At 37.4% G+C, this 23,704-nt stretch overlaps 1 protein-coding gene across 1 annotated transcript; it reads right to left on the reverse strand.

The window, feature by feature from the left end:
- Positions 1 to 17,586: 17,586 nt before the first annotated feature.
- Positions 17,587 to 23,291, reverse strand: LOC138334310 (uncharacterized). Its single transcript, XM_069282951.1, has 2 exons — positions 23,211 to 23,291; positions 17,587 to 20,592 (listed from the first exon to the last, which is right to left on the reverse strand). The coding sequence occupies exon 2, from the start codon at positions 20,572 to 20,574 to the stop codon at positions 18,610 to 18,612; it is 1,965 nt and encodes a 654-aa protein (XP_069139052.1). The 5' UTR covers positions 20,575 to 20,592; positions 23,211 to 23,291; the 3' UTR covers positions 17,587 to 18,609.
- Positions 23,292 to 23,704: the final 413 nt, after the last annotated feature.

Consider the following 23,704-nt stretch of genomic DNA (forward strand, 5'->3'; position numbering starts at 1 on the left):
TGTATGAATCATTTTTATGTATAAACACTTCATTAAATGTATTAACGCTACCATGAAGATTTTTAAGTATTAATTTATTTCGCTAGGCATTACAATATATAAAAGAGTGACAGAGCTTAAACTTGATTCAGTTCATATAATTATCACCGATTTCAATGATTAGGTGACTTTTTCTTATTACAGCTACATGTGTAAAAACATTTTTTCTTACTCCTATCGCATTGTCGTCTGTCATGTTTGCTTACATTATGGCTGTAGCCCAATGACAATACTCTCTCAACGATCTGTGATATATTTTTATACTTGAAAGAATGATTCTTTCCTAACACTTATCTCAGTCATTGCATCCCAATTCTTTTTGACAATTGTCTAAAAGAATATGGCTGCAATGGCTGAGATAAGTGTTTCGTAACACTTATCTCAGCCATTGCATCCCAATTCTTTTTGACAATTGTCAAAAAGAATATGGCTGCAATGGCTGAGATAAGAGTTACAATGTGTTTTAATAAGTTAATGAGTTCTTAAATTGCATGGTAATTGTTCGAAAAAACAACACTTTCCACCGAACAATTCCCATTGAAATTGAAACTTATTTATACGTTTAGAAATTATTTGAAATGCATTAATATTGTAAATATTGTATACAAACATGTATATTTGCCAAACGAGCCAAATCTTTGGTGATTCCCTACTACATGTCATTAAAAATTATATGATATTGTAAATAAATTAAGTTGTAATTAACAGTCTATTTCTCTTGTAAGTGTTGTTACGCTAATAGGTACATTTGTACAATTGAGATAAAAAGTAATGTGAAAAGGTAAACGCAGTCAAAGAATTTCGAGATGAAATCCGTTTTACGATGTAGTAAGGATTTCAAATGTCAATCCGATGAAGATAGTAGAACCATGGGAAGCTTTGAAGTAATAAATCTAGCTTCATATGTATGTAATTTCGTTAATTTTAGTTAACAATAATGGTTCTCAATAGTATACTTTAAACAATAAATTTCAAAAATTAACCACAATCATGTTATTTCAACCCTCAACAAAATACTACGAATCAGGTTTTTTTTCTCCAACCATTGTCTTTTAATGTTCTAACATATGAAATTAAATCAATGTGTATATGTTCAAATCCTATAATATGTAGGATAAGATTTATCTATATTTTTGAATGATTTTGAGTCGGATGTGATCTAGATTGACCTTAACATAAGTAATTGACGTCGCCGTACTACGCTGTTTGCTTCACAATCAGATACATTCGCCTCTAGTCATAGTCACTTCCTTGACTAACGCGAGGTCGAGACAAAATCAATTCATAATCGCATCTTACTCGGTTTCAGAGTGTTTTAATTTTAAGTGCTTGTATTTAATTGGGATCTATAAATCTGGGTGAATCATCGAATTTTTGATATCTCGCTAAATTTTTTAGAATACTTACCACTTTTATTTAATTAACGACCGATAGTAAAGATATAGCATTCTTAATTCATACCACCTACACACGTTAATTACTGGACTGATCTAGGGCACATATAAACTCATGGTCCGCCTGAACGGCTAGTATTGGATGGACGACCCATTGCAATAAAGCCACATCGTGCCGGTCATAGGCACGTCAACATAAATCTCTATTTCCTCGGTAAATTTTAAACATTTTTTCACAAAAAATTGACCGGGTTTTACCTTTAAAAGATGCAAGAACCGGGAATTTTATCATTGTTGAAGAGAACACAAACCACATAACCCACGAAATTTTCGCATGTAAGGAAAATAGACTTCCATGTCGGTGAGGATTTCTATCCAATTTTATTTCAAAGATGGCGGGAATATTATAGTTGTTTATTGCAAAAATTGCAATTTACAAACCGTCTAGGTAAGAAAAAGAAAAATATCTCTTTCATAAGTGGAAAAGAAGAGATAGTGGATATTCATACCTCTCGGGACACACCAATATGATTGCCAAACCCTCCGCAAGAGCCTCGGGTTTTACTAGTATTTATGAATCTTATTACCTCTCTCTACAAACCACGAAAGTATGTGGGAAAATCGTATCCTGATACACTGAAAGTGGGGTTTACACTTAGTGGGTGGTGTATGTGTCTGCGAATTATATGTCTTCTTCTCGGACCAAAAACAGTTATATGTCATTTTTTGCTGAATTTATAAGTTGACATTAAGTGAACCAAACCGTGGTTGATGGCCCAAAAGATTTTGCATGATGGCCTCGCTTAAGCAACGGGAGATAAATAAATCAATAACAAACAAAACAGAATACAGTTAATTATCTAAAACCATTTTATTCTAATAAAAAAACTACATATAATAATCATGAAACTATGTTCAAACCTAAAAGTTCTCTTTTTAATGAAAATTATTCTTTAGAAAGAGCTAAATAAAAGCTTTCGGAATCCAAATCACGCTGTCAACTGAATTGCTTTGACAAAAAATACAATAGTGCGAGGTGTTGTGGATCATTAACAGCGAGTAATAACAATAGCTCTAACACCATAACAACCGATATCCCAAATTAAGTCCGGACATTTACACTGTGAAAATGGTGTTTCCACTCGCGTTTGCCCCGTATGTCTTGAAACTATATTCAAATGCTATTCTTAACAGTAAATTACTCCTTTTCCAAAGGAACATCCGTCAAATGTGTCAACATATTCATCCGAATCTCGACATCTTACGTTTACAAAAATAATTTACATACAATTTACAAAATAGTGTGCGTTCTAAATGGACTTATGTACAGTAATTTTGTATGAAATATTGGGTGACACAGACAGCCCGGGACTGTCGCCCATTCTAGGTAGTAATAGCTCTTTAATCTATAAATATAAGTAATATACACCATCAACCTACTGTTTCTTACGTATTTTACAAAGGAATATAGTAATGTTTTGCGTTATTGATATTGGCAAAAAATAATCTATTGGCAAAAAAAATCAATGGAATAGTATAGCGGTAAACGTATTTAAATCTTTTTAAAGTCGATTGGAAAAATAATTTTAAACATTGAAGTCAGTATTTTTTTAATTTCATTCGGGATAATGAAAACAATTTTGTTTGTAAACTTACACCGATTTCACCACAAAAAAAAAAAGTTGCAAACAAAATTGTCTTACTAATCTTGGGACGTCATATGAAATACTGGACCGTTAAATTCATAATTTCGATGTCACAGGTATTGTATCAAAGTACGGAACACTTTACAAACTGGGAGGTAGGATTGCTCGCCTATTTTATTCAAGAATTCATGGTTACATGATTTTTTCTTCTAAATTTTCTCAGAGGTATTAAATATGTATTGCAAACTTTGTGGAATTCGAACGTTCAAATGGAAGCTCGACTAAAGGTGATATGCCACGGAGCTTTGAGGTGTGACGTGGCATCTCAATTTATAAAAAAGAATTGAATAAAAATTACACTAGCAACTCATGTATGATCCTATATTTTTCTAAAGTACAGTATGAAGTTCCAAGATTGTATGTAGTCTAAGTAGGTCACACCCACAAACGTATATTCGTATACAGACACATTATAGTAAAATTCTATACAGTTTCATGTTCACCTGACGACCTGGAAAATACATCAGAAGAGCTGGTACACACAATACAGTTCAAATTTCACGACTAAATACGTGGAATACACATCAGAAAGAGGTGGTACACATCTATATTCAGTTCATGTTCACCTGAAGACGTGTGAATATACAATACAGAAGAGGTGCGTACAACATCTATTCAGTTCTTGATCACACCAGAAGGACGTGGAATATAACATCAGAAGAGCTGGTACACATCTATACAGTTCATGTTGCACCAGAAGGACGTGGAATATCACATCCACAGAAGACCTGGTACACATCTATACAGTTCTTGTTCAACCAGAAGACCGTGGAATACCACATCAGGAAGAGGAGGTAACACATCTATATAGTTTCTTGTTCACCCAGGAGAAGTGGAATATACAATATAATGATGGTGGTACTCATCTTTTATCAATTCTTGTTCACCAGAAGACGTGGAATATAACATTCAGAAAAGGTGGTAACACACATCTATATAGTTTTCTTGTTCACCAGAAGACGAATGGGAATATACATCAAGAAGACCTGGTACAAAAATCTATATAGTTCCTGTTTTCACCAGGAAGAACATGGAATATACATCAGAAAGCTGTAACACATTTATACAGTTCCTGTTCACACAGGAGACATGTAATATACATCAGAAGAGCTGGTACACATCTATACAGTTCATGTTATGTATTGATTTGTTGGTTACTACGAATTTGTCCCCACAAACAGATATCAGCTGTGGGTGTATCGATTCCATCTTTTAATGTCAACATCACTCTGATCCATGTCCCGTCCAAGACATCTGGGTAACCACGTTGTGTGATCGTTGACCACAGACATACATATTCCCCTCACGGTCCACATCTATGACCCCATCGCATGATACACTTGACCAATAACCGACTCGCATGATACCTTTTTGGTTCACACGTCTGAAGACGTCCGTCATTCACAGTTTGGTAACGACGACGTCATCTTCGCTTTCACCAGGATGTTGATAGACTGGCGATCTATGTTCCTTTCCTTTTTGGAATATATTTCGCCTACACATCTTACAGCGACCAGGAGACGTGGCTACTACATGCTGGTCATACCACATCTATACAGTTCCTGTTCACCATGAGACGTGGAATATACATTTTAGAAAGAGCTAGTACACATCCTTAAGGATGAAAAAAATTTCAGGCAATTGTTTACATCATTGGTACATTACCATATACAACTATGTTTCCTGTTCGACAGGAAGATGGAATATACATCAAGAAGAGCTGGTACAATCAGATGAAAGTTATTATCCTGTTCACCAGAAGACGTCCCGTATTCAAAGATGGTACACATTATATAAAGTGTTTCCTGTTGAGTACGTAGGAACCCCATCAGGTAAGTACTGGTACACATCCTATACAGTTCTGTTCACCAAGGGAGACGTGGGTATATATAAAGAAGAGGTGGTACAATCTATACAGTTTCCTGTTCACCAGTGAGACGTGGACATTGAAGAGCTGGTACACATCTTTCCTGTTCACATCATAAGAATCATTACATGCTCGGAATCTCTGTCTGACCGCGATACAGTTGTATCAGAAGACACTGGTACACATCTAGCTGCTGTCCTTGAGCTTTCTCTTGTACCTGCATGGAAGCCTTTTCACCTAACTTTTGACGTGGAATATACATCAAAAGCTGGTACACATCTATACTTTTCCTGTTCACCCATATTTTGATACATCAGAAGTTCTGAGTTATCTCCTCTATACAGCTTCCTGTTCACCAGATAGACGTGAATATACATCAAATCTGGTACACATCTATACAGTTCCTGTTCACCTTGGTTTTGTTCACAGGATTCGTCTCGATCATCATCAAAATTGCTCATCAGCTCCATTCTATACAGTTCCTGTTCACCAGAGACGTCATGAATTATACATCAAAAGAGCATCTTTTTACAACATCTTTACAGTTCCTGTTCACCCTCACAGACGTCGATATACTCAGAAGAGCTGTTACATCCATGAATACAGATCCTGTTCACCAGAGATATTGGAAATACATCCAGTGTTGTGTTGTGAGAACGCTGGTGGAATATTCCTTTGATGAAGGTTGTGATTTTCATTTTTACAATATCACAACAATGTGGAAGTACATCGTGTTTCCTTACATGAATTCCTTTCAAAGAAACGTGGAATATACACAAATACTCTATACAGCTTCGCTGGGGACATCTATACAGTTTTCGTCTGAGACGTGGAATATACAAACTGGTACACAGTGGACGAGTTCTATTACATCAGAAGAGTCTTTTACCATATAGCATGTTCATACGTGGAATATACCAGAAGAGCCGTGCCCAAATCTCCTTACTGTTAGAGGGATCACTGGTGATGTGGAATCATCCTACAAACAGGACAGGGGAAGGAGGTCGCGGCCGCCATCTCACCTGATAAGTCTGTGATCGATGTAGGTACGAGATCATACAGTTTCCTCACAGAAGGAATGTATACAGGAAGAGACTTCGGTTGTACACATCTATCCAGACAAATAGGACAGTCGAGCAGACGACAGTTATACATCAGAGGCTTTGCACATCTATGTTCCTTTGGTTTATTTTTCCTGTAGATGCCCGCCTTCCGCCATCTTGTTCTGAAAGTGAATTTGATAAAAAAGGCAGTGTGACAGTGATCATTTCATCAGTTTTTACATCAGAATGTGGTGCTATAGTTTGTATAACTTTTCAGGAGAATGAACCAATGACTGTAATCATTAATAGGCATTCCTGTTCACCAGGATACATTACATTCCGTACAACTTAAGCTGTAAACCATATACTTATGAGAACGTTCAAATCATTTTGAGAATGGAATATACATCAGCAAACGTCCGCATGTACACGTTTCTATACAGTTCCTGTACATCCATGAGACGTTGAAATATACATCAGAAGAACTTTCTTCTCAGTACAACTATACTATGACAGTTCACATTTTGTTTTTTTTTCACCTCGTGGAAAATACATCAGAAGAATAAACATCTATTAGTATACTTTGTTCACAGGAGACAAAATATACATCAGAAGATACACATCTATTTCACCAGGATTGAGTGGAATATACCAAAAGCTGGTACACATATTATACGTTCAGTTACATATACAGACGAGATTTCATTATTACATCAATGCTGGTACACATCTATACAGTTCCCTGTTCACAGTGAGACGTGGAATATTTTTACATCAGTGTAATATGACAAAAGCGATTTTAATGGTTGCACATATTTCATATTGACAGTTCCTAATGACGTCAGGAAACAATGACGTGACATCATATACATACAGAGGAAGACAAAACGGATACATCAGAAAGATACTGTACACATCTATACAGTTTGTTCACGTGTTCATCATGTTAGTAGGTATTTGTAATGTACACAAGTATCAGAAGAGCTGGTAACATCTATACAGATTTTCCTGTTCACCAGGAGACGTGGAAAATTTACATGCAAAAAAGTTCAAAACATTCTTTACTCGTTTCATAACATCTCATATGAAATGAACAGTTCCTGTTCACCAGGAGACGTCATATATGTATCAAAGGCCTCTTTGGAAAGACATCAAATTATTCAGCTAAACGGTTCCTTTCACCAAACGTTGTGGAATATCATCAGAAGAGCTGGTACACATTATATAAGTATTACGAGACGTGTTACATCAGAAGAGCTTTATTACAGTTTGCACGGTCAGGAGACGTGGATTTATTATACTTGAAGAATAGATTTATGAGACAGTACACAGTTTCAGTTACTATACAGTTTATTATTACCAAGTTATTTCATGTCGCTAGAAGAATTTACATCAGAAGAGCTGGTACACATTTAACCAATTTGATGTTCAGCAGGAGACGAATGAATATACATCAGAAGTATTGGTACATCTAACAGCAAGTTAAACGGTGGAATATGTATGACGGTACACAATATGTCAAAGGTACTTTCACTTTCGATATGCTGGAGAATATACGTTTCCTGTTAACCAGAAGACGTATAACATCAAATATAAATGATTAAAGTTTCAAAAGGACGAATATGGAACACACATCTCACAACTATGAACAATGACCACAGTACAATATACCCAATCGGTACAGTAGCTGGAATATACATACCCGTGTGGTGACACTCTATAAGAATTAAGATAGATGATATATATATCAGTTGAGTATAACATCTATAGTTCCTTTCACCAGATATCTTTTGATATCACTTTGATACGATATTGAAGAGTTCTCGTTTAAAAAAGACTAATACATCAAACTTACTTCATGAACGATTTGACAACTCTTGATTGACAAAAACCAGCTGGTACACATACTACTACGATTTAGTTCCTTCCTGAAAGTTAATATAAACCAAATGGAACGTGGATCCGAAAAAAACGGATCGGAAGAGCGGAACACATCATATATATGCTTCACCAGGTATTTACTCAGAAGATGAACACAACTTTTATTTTAAATCAGGATTTTGTTGTTCGAACACAATAATTGACTACGTAATATTGCCTGTCTGTACACATCTAACATTTCCTGTATTCAACCAGGAGACTGTGGAATATACGTAGCTGTACACAAGTAACAGTAGATGTACAGCGAAAAATGTAAAGTGTTTTCAAAAACGAGTTTACTAAATTGTATATCTAACAGTTCCTGTTCTATTATGGCTGAGATGAGTGAATATACATCAGAATGCTTTTTGATGATTTTAATTCCTTTGCAAAAGGCAATTTTACGGAAAGAAAAAAACATCACTTTGAAACCGATTAATTCACATTACAAATGAAAGTTATGTTACGTTTAGAAATTATTTAATATACATCAAAGGATTGTAAATATCGCATACAAACGTGTTCATTTGCCACACGAGCCAAATCTTTGGTGATTCCCTACTATATGCCATCAGAAATTATACACATTCTAAATACATTAAGTTGTAATTAACAGTCGTATATCTCTTGTAAGTGTTGTTACATCTATATAGTTACATTGTACAATTGAGATAAAACAGTAATGTGAAAAGGTAAACGCGGAAAGAAATTCGAGAGCTGGTACACATTATACGATGTTCACCAGTAAGGATTTTCAGAAATATCAATCCATGAAGAAGTAGGGGTAAACTTAGAAGTATAAATCTAGCTTCATATTACCACGATGACGGACTTGGAATCTTTAAATCAGATCATGATGCTGATATTGAAACCAATTACAATATATATTTTTTCCTGTTCCGTCCGTTTTGCATAGTAAAATGGTCCATCTATACAGTGGTTCAAAAGCTTTGGAATATACATTGAAAGCTGTATTTTATTTTTAGTAACATATGGTTTTCAATGTTCACTTTAACAATGAGACAACATATACATACAGAATCAGCTGGTACACTATTGTCTATAATGTTCTTACAGTTCACACAAAGTTCAAGGATGTCACGATGGATTTAACTATAATTCTTTGATCGGAATGATTAGATTGACTTGGTACACTTACGTCCGTTCACCGCTGTTGCTGCCATATCGCCTTAGTCTAGTTCTTGACTACACCGACGTGGTCGAGTGGAATATACAGTTCTCAAAACGCATTTCTCAGGAGCGGTATCAGCGGTTCTGTTTATTTTATGTGCAGTATTTTAATGGGTCTCATCACCGGAGAATATACATTTTGAAGCTATCTCTCTAATTTAAAGATACTTACACCACTATTAATTTAATTAACGACCAGGAATAACATCAGCGTTATCTTATACCAGTTCCTCTCTACAGTTATACATCGAAAGTACGTGGTACACTAAATCGACAGTTCCTGTTCACCAGAGACGTGGTGTATACATCAGAAGATCTGGTCACATCTCATGACAAAAACGTTAACGTCATTTTGTGACATTTATAAGTTGACATAAAGTGAACAAACCGTGGGGGGGATATTTCCCATAGATTAGCATACCTCGCGTACGCAAGGGAGATAATAAATCAATATAACAAACAAAACATATACAGTTAATCATTTAAAACATTTTATTCTATAAAAACTACATATAAAATCATGATCTATGTTCAAACCTAAAAGTTCCCTTGTATGAAATATTACGGTTTTTCCTGTTTTTAGAATGAGCTAAATAAAAGCTTTCGGAACCAAATCATACACTGTCACTGATGCTTTGACAAAAATACTTGACAAAACACAATAGTGCAGGTTTGTGGTCATTAAACATCAAAGAAAACTGGCCTATCACCAAATAACATCATATAAGTCGGACATTTACACAGTGATAATGTGTTTCACTCGGTAGTCGTATGACTTGAACAAATTCATCAGAAGAATTATAACAGAAATTACACCATTCCAAAGGAAAATCGTCAAATGTTCATCAAAAACCTAGAATCTTCAGTTAGACTGGTAAAAATCTATACAATTTACAAAATAGTGTGCGTTCTAATTGGAGTACAGTAAATTGTCTGATATATTGGGTACATACAGATGGACTGCCATTTAGGTAGTAATAACTTTATCACCCCTGAGACGTAAATATAATAATATACACATCTACTACTGTTCTTACTATTTACAAAGGAGTAAACGTTGGAAAAAAATATATGGTACAATCTATACATCTATCCAGAGGTGTGTGTTTTCGCTGATTCAGTCAATTCATTCAGCTATAATTTGTTTACACTAACGTGGAATTAACATAATAACGTTAAAGTATAATTTGTTGATTGAGGAGAAAATAGAGAACATCAAACATGGAACAAAACCTCAAAACTAAAACAAAACTAAACTACGACAAGTAAATGGAAATTTAACGTCTAGGTGTGACATAGAACGTGCCTTAATAAATGAAGACTGGTACAAACTCCATACAAATTCTGGTCATTGGGATCGTGTCAATTTGTCATTGAATAATAATATAATTTTCTTTGTTCGCACCATTGTTTTTTTTCAGACGTCGAAATAAAAAAATCGTAGAATACCATGGCACGGAATCCCGACGTTTGTCGTGACGTCACAATAGAAACTATACAGTTTCGTCATTGATTTGGAATAACATCAGAAAGCTAGTACACCATTGGATACAGTTCCTATCAATGGAACGTAAGTGGAAATGTATTTAATTTTGATAAAGTAGATTGGAAACATTAATTATTATGCAATTGATGAGTCACTTTTTTTTAATCCAACCATGGAGACGTGGATATACATCAGAAGTTGCATGGTACACATATATACAGTACCTGTTCACATAGCAAAGTAACGTGGGATATACATCAGAAGAACCAGTACACACATCTATAGCAGTTCCTGTTCTTCAGAAGACGGTGGAATATACATAACAGAGCTGGTACACTACCTCGGAATTATGTAATCAGTTTCAGGAGACGTGGAATATAGTTACTAGAGTTGGTCCAACATATGCTACAAGTTCCCTTCCACCAGAAGACGTGGATGCATACATCAGAAGAGCTCAGACACATCCATCTAGTACAGTTTCCTGTTCACATTCAAGATGAGTATTAGGATTATATAATATCATTCATCAGACGAGCTGATACACATCTTATATGTTCCATGTTCAACCAGACATACGTATCTGACGTCATATATATCAGAAGAATATGTTGGTACCACATCTAAATACAGCTAGGCTACATGTTCACCACAGACGTGGAATAATACATCAGAAGAATCTGGTACACATCTATACACCGCATATTTTACCTGAATTTAACCTACAGAAGACGAACTGGAATATACATCAGAATTCTTGTTCACCCTGGTATGCCTCAAAGACATCTATATCAGCATTTACAGTTATGTTCACCAGACGACGTGATATATACATCAAAAGACGCTGGTACACATCTACACTTCTAATGAGTTTTATGAGACGTTGGAATATACATCAGAAGAGCTGTACACATCTAGGCCTGTTCACCTAGGAGACGGTGGAATTACATCAGAAGAGCTTGGTACACATCTATCTATACCAGTTCCTAACTTCTCCACGATAGAAGACGTGGAAAATATACTAAGCCAGCAAGACCTGGTACACATCTATATCTGATCAGTTCCTGTTCACTCAGTAGAAGAACGTGGAATATACATAAATGAAGAGCTGGTACATATCTACTAGCATTTCCTGTTCACCAGAAGACGTGGGATAGTTCATAAAGTTAGTACAGAATAGCAGCTGGTACACATTAGAGCTATACATCAAACCTGTACACATCATACATTTCCTGTTAACCATGAGACTTAGAAATATACATCAAAGTAGTCTGGTACACATCTATACAGTTCCTGTTAACCAGAAAAGACGTAGAGAATATAGGCATTCTAGAAGAGCTGGAGAAAATCTAACATCTATACAGGAGATGATGGAATTTTATCCTGTATTACCATCTGATCCTATAACGTCACCAGAGATTGGAATATACATCAGAAGAGCTGGGTACAGCATCTATACAGTTCCTGTTTTACCAGAGAGACGTGAAATATACATCAAGAACAACTTGTACACATCTATTATCATACAATCCCTGTATCATAAATCCAGTTGAGACCTGAATATACAATCAGAAAGACACTGGTACACATCTATACAGTTTCCTTTTAAACATCGAGACGTGGAGTTATACCATCAGAAGAGCTATTACACATCTATAGTTCCTGTTAACAGAGACGTAGAGATTTACTCAATAGACTGGTACACAATCTATACAGTTCATATTTACCATGAGACAGAAGACATCAGAAGTACAGGTACATACCTATACAGTTCCTGTTCACCCAGGAGACGTGGAAATATACATTCAGAAGACCGGGTACACATCAATATCTATACAGTTCCTATGTTCACCAGGAGGACGTGGAAAGTATACATCAGAAGAGCTGGTACACATCTATACTGTTCCTGTTCACCAGGAGACGTGGAATATACATCAGAAGAGCTGGTACACATCTATACAGTTCCTGTTCACCAGGAGACGTGGATATATACATCAGAAGAGTCCCTGGTACACATTCTATACAGTTTCCTGTTCACCAGGAGACGTGGAATATACATCAGAAGAGCTGGTACAAACATATACATATACAGTTTCCTGTTCACATCAGGAGACGTGGAGTTTACAACCATCAGATTTATAAAGAGCTGGTACACATCTATACAGTTCCTGTTCACCAGGAGACGTGGAATATTCATCCAGAAAGAGCTGGTACACATCTATATACAGATTCCTGTTCACCATGAGACGTGGAATAGTACATCAGAAGAGCTGGTACACATCTATTACACAGTTCCTGTTCACAATCAGGGAGACGTGCAAAAATATACATCAGAAGAGAAGACAGTTCCTGTGGAACGTGGAATATACAATCAGAAGAGCTGGTACACATCTATTACAGTTCCTGTTCACCATGAGCAACGTGGAATATACATCAGAAGAGCTGGTACACAACATCTATACAGTTCCTGTTCATGTCAGCCAGGAGAACGTGGTTGGAATATACATCAGTAAGAGCTGGTTCACATCCTATACAGTTTCCTGTTCACTCTAGGAGAGTGGAATATACATCAGAAGAATTGATACACATCTATACAGTTCCTGTTTACCAGAAGACGTGGAATATACATCAGAAGACGCTGGTTACCACATCTATACAGTTCCTGTTTTCACTAGGAGGACGTGGAATATACATCAGAAGAAATTGATACACCATCTATATACAGTTCATGTTCACCAGGAGACGTGTGGTGTGGAATATACCCATCAGAAGAGCTGGTACACACATCTATACAGTTCCTGTTTCACCAGGTAGACGTGGAATATACATCAGAAGGGAGCTGGTACACATATATACAGTTTCCTGTTCACCAAGGAGACGTGACTGGAATATACATCAGAAGAAAGCTGGTACACATCTATACAGTTCCTGTTCACCAGAAGACGTGGAATATACATCAGAAGAGCTGGTACACATCTATACAGTTCCTGTTCACCAGGAGACGTGGGATATACATCAGAAAGAGCTGGTACACATCTATATTAGCAGTTCCTGTTCAACAGTGAGACGTGGAATATACATCAGATAGTAGCAGCTGGCTTCATATCTATAAAGTTCCTGTTCATTCACTAGATGATCGTGGTGACACAATATACATCCTGAAGAGCTGGGTAGAAGAGCTGGTGAACAAATCTATACAGTTCATGTTCACCAGGAGACGTGGACAATATACATCACAAGAGCTGGGTACACTCATCTATACAGTTTCCTGTCTCGCCAGTGAGACGTGGAATATACATCAGAAGAGCTGGTACACATCTATACAGTTCCTGTTTCACCAGAGAAGACGTGGAATATACATCAGAAGAGCTGGGTACATATCTATACAGTTCCTGTTCACTTAGCACCACGGAGTTTTATACACGTGGTTACACATCTAAACAGGTTTACCAATATATACATCAAAAGAGCTGGTACACATCTATACAGTTCCTGTTCACCAGAAGACGTGGAATATACATCAGAAGAGCTGGTACACATCTATACAGTTCATGTTCACCAGGAGACGTGGAATATACATCAGAAGAGCTGGTACACATCTATACAGTTCCTGTTCACCAGGAGACGTGGAATATACATCAGAAGAGCTGGTACACATCTATACAGTTCCTGTTCACCAGGAGACGTGGAATATACATCAGAAGAGCTGGTACACATCTATTTATACAGTTCCTGTTCACCAGGAGACGTGGAATATACATCAGAAGAGCTGGTACACATCTATACAGTTCCTGTTCACCAGAAGACGTGGAATATACATCAGAAGAGCTGGTACACATCTATACAGTTCCTGTTCACCAGGAGACGTGGAATATACATCAGAAGAGCTGGTACACATCTATACAGTTCCTGTTCACTAGAAGACGTGGAATATACATCAAGAAGAGCTGGTACACATCTATACAGTTCCTGTTCACCAGAAGACATGGAATATACATCAGAAGAGCTGGTACACAACATCTATACAGTTCCTGTTCACCTAGGAGACGTGGTACCAATATACATGTTCAGAAATATAGCTGGTACACATCTATATACAGTTCCTGTTCACCAGAAGACGTGGAATATACATCAGAAGAGCTGTGTACATATTCTATACAGTTCCTGTTCCCCATACACTATACTATACAGTTCCTGTTCACCAGTGAGACGTGGAATATACATCAGAAGAGCTGGTACACATCTATACAGTTCCTGTTCACCAGGAGACGTGGAATATACATCAGAAGAGCTGGTACACATCTATACAGTTCCTATTCACCAGGAGACTATACAGTTCCTGTTCATACAGAAGACGTGGAATATACATCAAAAGAGCTGGTACACATCTATACAGTTTCCTGTTCACCAGGAGACGTGGGAATAATACATCAGAAGAGCTGGTACACATCTATACAGTTCCTGTTCACCAGAAGACAGAAGTGTGGAATATACATCAGAAGAGCTGGGTACACATCTGGTATACAGTCCTGTTCACCAGGAGACGTGGAATATACATCAGAAGAGCTGGTACACATATATACAGTTCCTGTTCACCAGGAGAGATCGTGGGAATATACATCAGAAGAGCTGGTACACACATCTATACAGTTCCTGTTCACCAGGAGACGTGGAATATACATCAGAAGAGCGGGGGGTGGTACACATCTTATACAGTTCCCTGTTCACCAGGAGACGTGGAATATACATCAGAAGAGCTGGTACACACATCTATACAGTTCCTGTTCACCAGAAGACGTGGATATATACATCAGAAGAGCTGGTACACATCTATACAGTTCCTGTTCACCAGGAAGACGTGGAATATACATCAGAAGAGCTGGTACACATCTATACATCACCATGAGACGTAGAGTATACAGTTCATCTGTTCACCAGAGAAGACGTGGAATATACATCAAAAGAGCTGGTAACACATCTATTACAGTTCCTGTTCACCAGGAGACGTGGAATATACATCAGAAGAGCTGGTACACATCTATACAGTTCCTGTTCTATGAGACGTGGAATATACATCAGAAGAGTGGGTACACATCTATTACAGTTCCTGTTCACCAGGAGACGTGGAATATACATCAGAAGAGAGCTGGTACAACATCTATACAGTTCCTGGTTCACCAGGAGGACGTGGAATATACATCAGAAGAGCTGGTACACATCTATACAGTTCCTGATTCACCAGAAGACGTGGAATATACATCAGAAGAGCTGGTACAATCTATACAGTTCATGTTCACCATGAGACGTGGAATATACATCAGAAAGAACTGGTAACAACATCTATTACAGTTTTCCTGTTCACACAGAAGACGTGGAATATACATCAGAAGAGAGCTGGGTACACATACATATCTATACAGTTCCTGTTCACCAGGAGACGTGGAATATACATCAGAAGAGCTGGTACACATCTATACAGTTCCTGTTCACCAGAAGACGTGGAATATACATCAGAAGAGCTGGTACACATCTATACAGTTCCTGTTCACCAGGAGACGTGGAATATACATCAGAAGAGCTGGTACACATCTATACAGTTCCTGTTCACCAGAAGACGTGGAATATACATCAGAAGAGCTGGTACACATCTATACAGTTCCTGTTCACCAGGAGACGTCGAATATACAATCAGAAGAGCTGGTACACACGACTATACAGTTCCTGTTCACTAGAAGACGTGGAATATACATCAGTTCCTGTTCACGAGCGTGGTACACATCTATCTATACAGTTCACTGTTACACCAGAAGACGTGGAATATACATCAGAAGAGCTGGTACACATCTATACAGTTTCCTGTTCACCAGAACGTGGAAGTGGAATTTACATCAGAAGAGCTGGTACATCTACATCTATACAGTTCCTGTTCACCAGAAAGACGTGGAACTATTACATCTGAAGAGCTGGTACACATCTATACAGTTCCTGTTCACCAGAAGACGTGGAATATACATCAGAAGAGCTGGTACACATCTATACAGTTCATGTTCACCAGGAGACGTGGAATATACATCAGAAGAGCTGGTACACATCTATACAGTTCCTGTTCACCAGAAGACGTGGAATATACATCAGAAGAGCTGGTACACATCTATACAGTTCCTGTTCACCAGGAGACGTGGAATATACATCAGAAGAGCTGGTACACATCTATACAGTTCCTGTTCACCAGAAGACGTGGAATATACATCAGAAGAGCTGGTACACATCTATACAGTTCCTGTTCACCAGAAGACGTGGAATATACATCAGAAGAGCTGGTACACATCTATACAGTTCCTGTTCACCAGAAGACGTGGAATATACATCAGAAGAGCTGGTACATATCTATACAGTTCCTGTTCACCAGGAGACGTGGAATATACATCAGAAGAGCTGGTACACATCTATACAGTTCCTGTTCACCAGGAGACGTGGAATATACATCAGAAGAGCTGGTACACATCTATACAGTTCCTGTTCACCAGAAGACGTGGAATATACATCAAAAGAGCTGGTGCACATCTATACAGTTCCTGTTCACTAGAAGACGTGGAATATACATCAAAAGAGCTGGTACACATCTATACAGTTCCTGTTCACCAGAAGACGTGGAATATACATCAAAAGAGCTGGTACACATCTATACAGTTCCTGTTCACTAGAAGACGTGGAATATACATCAAAAGAGCTGGTGCACATCTATACAGTTCCTGTTCACTAGAAGACGTGAGGATATACATCGATCAGAAGAGCTGGTACACATCTATACAGTTCCTGTTCACAGGAGACGTGGAGATATACATCAGAAGAGCTGGTACACATCTATACAGTTCCATGTTCACCAGAAGACGTGGAATATACATCAGAAGAGCTGGTACACATCTATACAGTTCATGTTTACTAGAAGACGTGGAATATACATCAGAAGAGCTGGTACACATCTATACAGTTCCTGTTCACCAGGAGACGTGGAATATACATCAGAAGAGCTGGTACACATCTATACAGTTCCTGTTCACCAGGAGACGTGGAATATACATCAGAAGAGCTGGTACACATCTATATAGTTCCTGTTCACCAGGAGACGTGGAATATACATCAGAAGAGCTGGTACACATCTATACAGTTCCTGTTCACCAGAAGACGTGGAATATACATCAGAAGAGCTGGTACACATCTATACAGTTCCTGTTCACCAGAAGACGTGGAATATACATCAGAAGAGCTGGTACACATCTATACAGTTCCTGTTCACCAGGAGACGTGGAATATACATCAGAAGAGCTGGTACACATCTATACAGTTCCTGTTCACCAGAAGACGTGGAATATACATCAGAAGAGCTGGTACACATCTATACAGTTCCTGTTCACCAGGAGACGTGGAATATACATCAGAAGAGCTGGTACACATCTATACAGTTCCTGTTCACCAGGAGACGTGGAATATACATCAGAAGAGCTGGTACACATCTATACAGTTCCTGTTCACCAGAAGACGTGGAATATACATCAGAAGAGCTGGTACACATCTATACAGTTCCTGTTCACTAGAAGACGTGGAATATACATCAAAAGAGCTGGTACACATCTATACAGTTCCTGTTCACCAGAAGACGTGGAATATACATCAGAAGAGCTGGTACACATCTATACAGTTCCTGTTCACCAGGAGACGTGGAATATACATCAGAAGAGCTGGTACACATCTATACAGTTCCTGTTCACCAGAAGACGTGGAATATACATCAGAAGAGCTGGTACACATCTATACAGTTCCTGTTCACCAGGAGACGTGGAATATACATCAGAAGAGCTGGTACACATCTATACAGTTCCTGTTCACCAGGAGACGTGGAATATACATCAGAAGAACTGGTACACATCTATACAGTTCCTGTTCACCAGGAGACGTGAAATATACATCAGAAGAGCTGGTACACATCTATACAGTTCCTGTTTTCTAATGATTCGTTCGTTACTACGAATTTATCACCCCATACAGATATAGCTCTGGGGCTGTCGATCCCATCCTTTGACGTCAGCAGTTCTCTGATCCGTGTCCCGTCCGGAGACATCTGTACCACGTTGTTTGACCTTTGACCACATACATACAGATTCCCATCACGGTCCATGTCTATCCCCATCCCATTCTTGACCAATCCGACACGCATGATACAAGTCTGGACTTCTGTCGACAGTTTGGTAACGACGGCGTCAATCGCTTTAGCGTCAATCGCTTTAGACGTTGACAGACTGGCGAATGTACCTTTTTGGTTTGGACAGGAGACGAGATGGTAACAGTTGTTAGGTAGCTGGTCCACCTTTTGTGATTTACCGTCCATTCCTACTCTATACACATCTTTTGGTGTACTCACTATGAACGCCCCATCTACAAAGGTTATACCATGACACTTTTCTTTCATCCTTATAACAGACGAAAGGGTCAGTACGGAGTCCTGTACTTTCACGATATGTATACCGGTTGAAAAGTAAGACTCAGACGCAGCGACCGCTACTGTGCTATCTTCAACTAAACATACATCGCTTTGGGTGCCGTTGATTGTGAGAAAACTCAAACACTCTCCTTGAGATGACAACAATTTCAGACTATTGTTATTACAATCATTCACAACTATGTTTCCAGTAGACATCAATACCACTCCTCCCGAAGTAGCACAGTCAAATTGCCTTAATTTCTTCACTCCGCTATAAGACAGTTTATCATGGCTTTGTATATACTCGACTCCGTCAGGAAAGTTGCACGGTTGCTCCATGACAAGGATTTGTCCAAGGGACATAGGGCTTTTCTGGGTGAATTTAACGCTGTCAGTGTCATGTTTTATAGTGACTGACTTGGAGGATAACTCGTCAATCAGATCGTTACAGGCTCGTATCTCTGTCTGACCACGATGGAACAGTTGTATTCTCTTGATATGATCTTTCCTCTTGTCTGCTGTCATTGACGCTTCTCTTGTACTCTGAATGGCAGCCTTCAGCCTATTACAGTTTTGCCTGGTAACATCAACCTTAGCTTTCTCAGCTTTGCATTTTGATATAAGTTCCTGAGTTATCTCCTTTTGCTTCTTGTCGAGATGGGCGTCGATTCTTCGTCGTAGGTCCGAAATACTCTTTAATCCAACATCCTGGTTTTGTTTCATGGACTCGTCCCGGTCATCACACGTTTTTATCATCAGCTCCATACATTTAACCGCCATTCCGAGAGACAGGCCAATCTTGTACAGATTGGAGTGTTCCGTCTGTTTTTCACAGAATTCTGTCACAGTCATTACTGCGTCACACCGCCGGTGTTCTGTGATAATACATTTATTACACCTGATTAACTTATGGTCCTTGCAGTACCACTCCATTTTCTCGTTGTGTGTAGAACAAATGTTTGGAAAGGTAGGTGCCAGAGCCATGTCATCGATAGGTACAGTATCACATATCTTGTGTAAGTAGTCATGTGCATTTATCTTACAAGAATTACAAAACAGCGTGTCGTCCTGTTTACACAAATATGTAGCGAGTACATCAATATTTTTGGTCCTTTTACAAAGCCCACAGAATTGTTTTGTATCGTGAGGTATGTTGGCATATTTGACGAGACTGTTGGATGGAAACTGTCGTGCCCAAGTCTCCTTAGTCTCAGAGGGATCGACTGGTGATGTGATCTTCCTACAAACAGGACAGGGGAAGGAGGTCGCGGCCGCCATCTCACCTGATAAGTCTGTGACGATGTAGGTACCGAGACATTCCTCACAGAAGGAATGTAGACAAGGAAGAGACTTCGGTTGTAGCATCTGCTCCAGACAAATAGGACAGTCGAGCAGACGACATTGTATTGTTGAAGTGTTGTCACTTTCCTGTAGATGCCCGTCTTCCGCCATTTTGTTCTGAAAGTGAATCTGAAAAAACAAAGTGCAGTGTGACAGTGATGATTTCATCATATTTTTTTTTTTACATTTTATGACACGTATGCTTAAATTGTAAAACTCTTCGGGTAAAGAACCACTGGCTGAACTCATACTATGCACTGGATTTTTTAAACAGAATTTATTCCTTGAACTCTAGATGTAAAGCATACATTGAAAACGTCAAAAAAAATTAATTACATGCTGCAGCAAAGGTACGCATGTTCCTCACGTTTGTAAACGTTTTCAAATATTTCGTACTACCTTTTTTCTCAGTAAAAGGTACTTTGGTAGTATACTTTTACCATCTTGTTTTTTTTCTATCATTTGGTTTCTAGTCAGTAGTAATCAACTGCAATTATTACTTTCAAACAGAAATCCAAAGTCTCAAAATAAATATTTTTTGAAATATAACTGAATATGAGACGTGAAAAACAATAATTCATTAGTTGTCGTTCATGTACCGAAATTTACAGATTATATGTATTTACAGGTAGAAATTAACAGGTTGTAGGTATTTTCAGGCTGTATGTATCTAAATGTTGTAGGTATTTACAGACTGTAGGTATTTTTGGGATGAAGTGATTAACGGGTTAGCAATTTATAGGCTGTAGTGGTTTACAGGCTGTAGTGGTTTAAAGGCTGTAGTGGTTAACATGCTGTAGTGATTTATAGTCTGTAGTGATTTACAGTCTGTAGTGATTTACAGTCTGTAGTGGTTAACAGTCTGTAGTGATATACAGTCTGTTGTGACAGACAGGCTGAAGTGATTTACAGTCTGTAGTGATTGATATTCTGTAGTGATTTACAGGCTGTAGTGATATACAGTCTGTTGTGGTTTACAGTCTGTAGTGATTTACAGTCTGTAGTGATTTACAGTCTGTATTGGTTAACAGTCTGTAGTGATATACAGTCTGTTGTGAAAGACAGGCTGAAGTGATTTACAGTCTGTAGTGATTGATATTCTGTAGTGATTTACAGTGTAGTGATATACAGTCTGTTGTGGTTTACAGTCTGTAGTGGTTAACAGTCTGTAGTGATATACAGTCTGTAGTGATTTACAGTCTGTAGTGATTTACAGTCTTTAGTGATTGATAGTCTGTAGTGATTTACAGTCTGTAGTGATATACAGTCTGTAGTGATTTACAGTCTGTAGTGATATACAGTCTGTAGTGATTTACAGTCTTTAGTGATTGATAGTCTGTAGTGATTTACAGTCTGTAGTGATTTACAGTCTGTAGTGATTTACAGTCTGTAGTGATTTACAGTCTGTAGTGATTTACAGTCTGTAGTGATTTACAGTCTGTAGTGATTTACAGTCTGTAGTGATTTACAGGCTGTAGTGATTTATAGTCTGTAGTGATTTACAGTCTGTAGTGATTTACAGTCTGTAGTGGTTTACAGTCTGTAGTGATTTAAAGTCTGTAGTGATTTGCAGTCTTTAGTGATTGATAGTCTGTAGTGATTTACAGTCTGTAGTGATATACAGTCTGTAGTGATTTACAGTCTGTAGTGATTTACAGTCTGTAGTTATTTACAGTCTGTAGTGATTTACAGGCTGTAGTGATATACAGTCTGTAGTGATTTACAGTCTGTAGTGATTTACAGTTTGTAGTGATTTACAGTCTCTAGTGATTTACAGTCTGTAGTGATATAAGTCTGTAGTGATTTACAGTCTGTAGTGATTTACAGGCTGTAGTGATTGATAGTCTGTAGTGATTTACAGTCTGTAGTGATTTACAGTCTCTAGTGATTTATAGTCTGTAGTGATTTACAGTCTGTAGTGATATAAGTCTGTAGTGATTTACAGTCTGTAGTGATTTACAGGCTGTAGTGATTGATAGTCTGTAGTGATTTACAGTCTGTAGTGATTTACAGTCTGTAGTGATTTACAGGCTGTAGTGATTTACAGGCTGTATCGATTTACAGGTTGTAAGTATTTAAATGCTGTAGATATTTGCAGGATGAAGGTATTTAAAGGCTGTAGGTATTTTTAGGATGAAGTTATTTACAGGTTGTAGGTATTTACAGGCTGTAGGTATTTACAGTTTATAGGGATAAGTATACTCCATATAGATAAAGAGATTATAGGCCATAACTTCAGTATAAAACTATATAATTATTATATCTTGTCACTAGAAGCGATTTTACTGACCAGTTTTTAATAAATATGTATGGTTGATCATTACCGAATGTATAATCAATGTTTGTTATATGATATTGAAGGCAAGTTTAAATCGGTGAATATATGTAACGGTTTCGCAAAATATTGTCAACTTCAAAGAAGGTACTTTCACTTTCGATATGTGAAGCATATTCCGTATACGTAACCAGAAGAAGAACATATAATATAAATGATTAATATTAGGTTTCAAGACAAATATATCCAACACACACTTCAAACTATGAACAATGACCACAGTACATCATAATACATGTAGTTACACTAGGCTGATTTTTTTTTTAATTTTACCTGTATGGCGAGCGCAGAGAATTTAGATAGTACATCTGTAACTCTTGTTTAGTATACTAGATAGTTTTAGATATATTTCGACATCACTTTGATATGGTAATGAAAGTTCTCTTTCAGAAGACTAGTTATCAAAACTTACCAGTTTTTACCGACGATTGGACAATTCTTGAACGATAACAAGCCAGCAACAAGGACATTGATTTACAAGTGTAGTTCCAGGTAGTGAAGTGTATTAAAAATCCAACTAGACGGAGACGGATAAAGCCGGAATAAACTTCATATTACTGTATTTTCATTTCTTGATCAAACCATACTTTATACATCGAAATTTTTTAACTTCAATGACAGAATAACTAATTTACTAGGCTATTGTAGCCAGGGTTGGGGTCAATTACATTGTAATGTAATTAATTACAATTACAATTACTTGGTCAAAACTCAATTACAATTACAAATTACAATTACTCAGTTTTGTAAATGTAATTAATTACAATTACTTGGTCAAAACTCAATTACAATTACAATTGCAATTACTCAGTTTTGTAAATGTAATTAATTACAATTACAATTACATTCAAAAAGTAATTAATTACAATTACACATTACATTTTCTTAATATGTTTTTTACATGTT

This window comes from Argopecten irradians, chromosome 11 (assembly GCF_041381155.1).
Source record: "Argopecten irradians isolate NY chromosome 11, Ai_NY, whole genome shotgun sequence".
NCBI classification, from domain to species: domain Eukaryota; kingdom Metazoa; phylum Mollusca; class Bivalvia; order Pectinida; family Pectinidae; genus Argopecten; species Argopecten irradians.

What these genes read in the sequence shown, in the direction of transcription:
- LOC138334310 (XM_069282951.1), bottom strand. Translation starts at nt 20,574, where the DNA reads ATGGCGGAAGACGGGCATCTACAGGAAAGTGACAACACTTCAACAATA.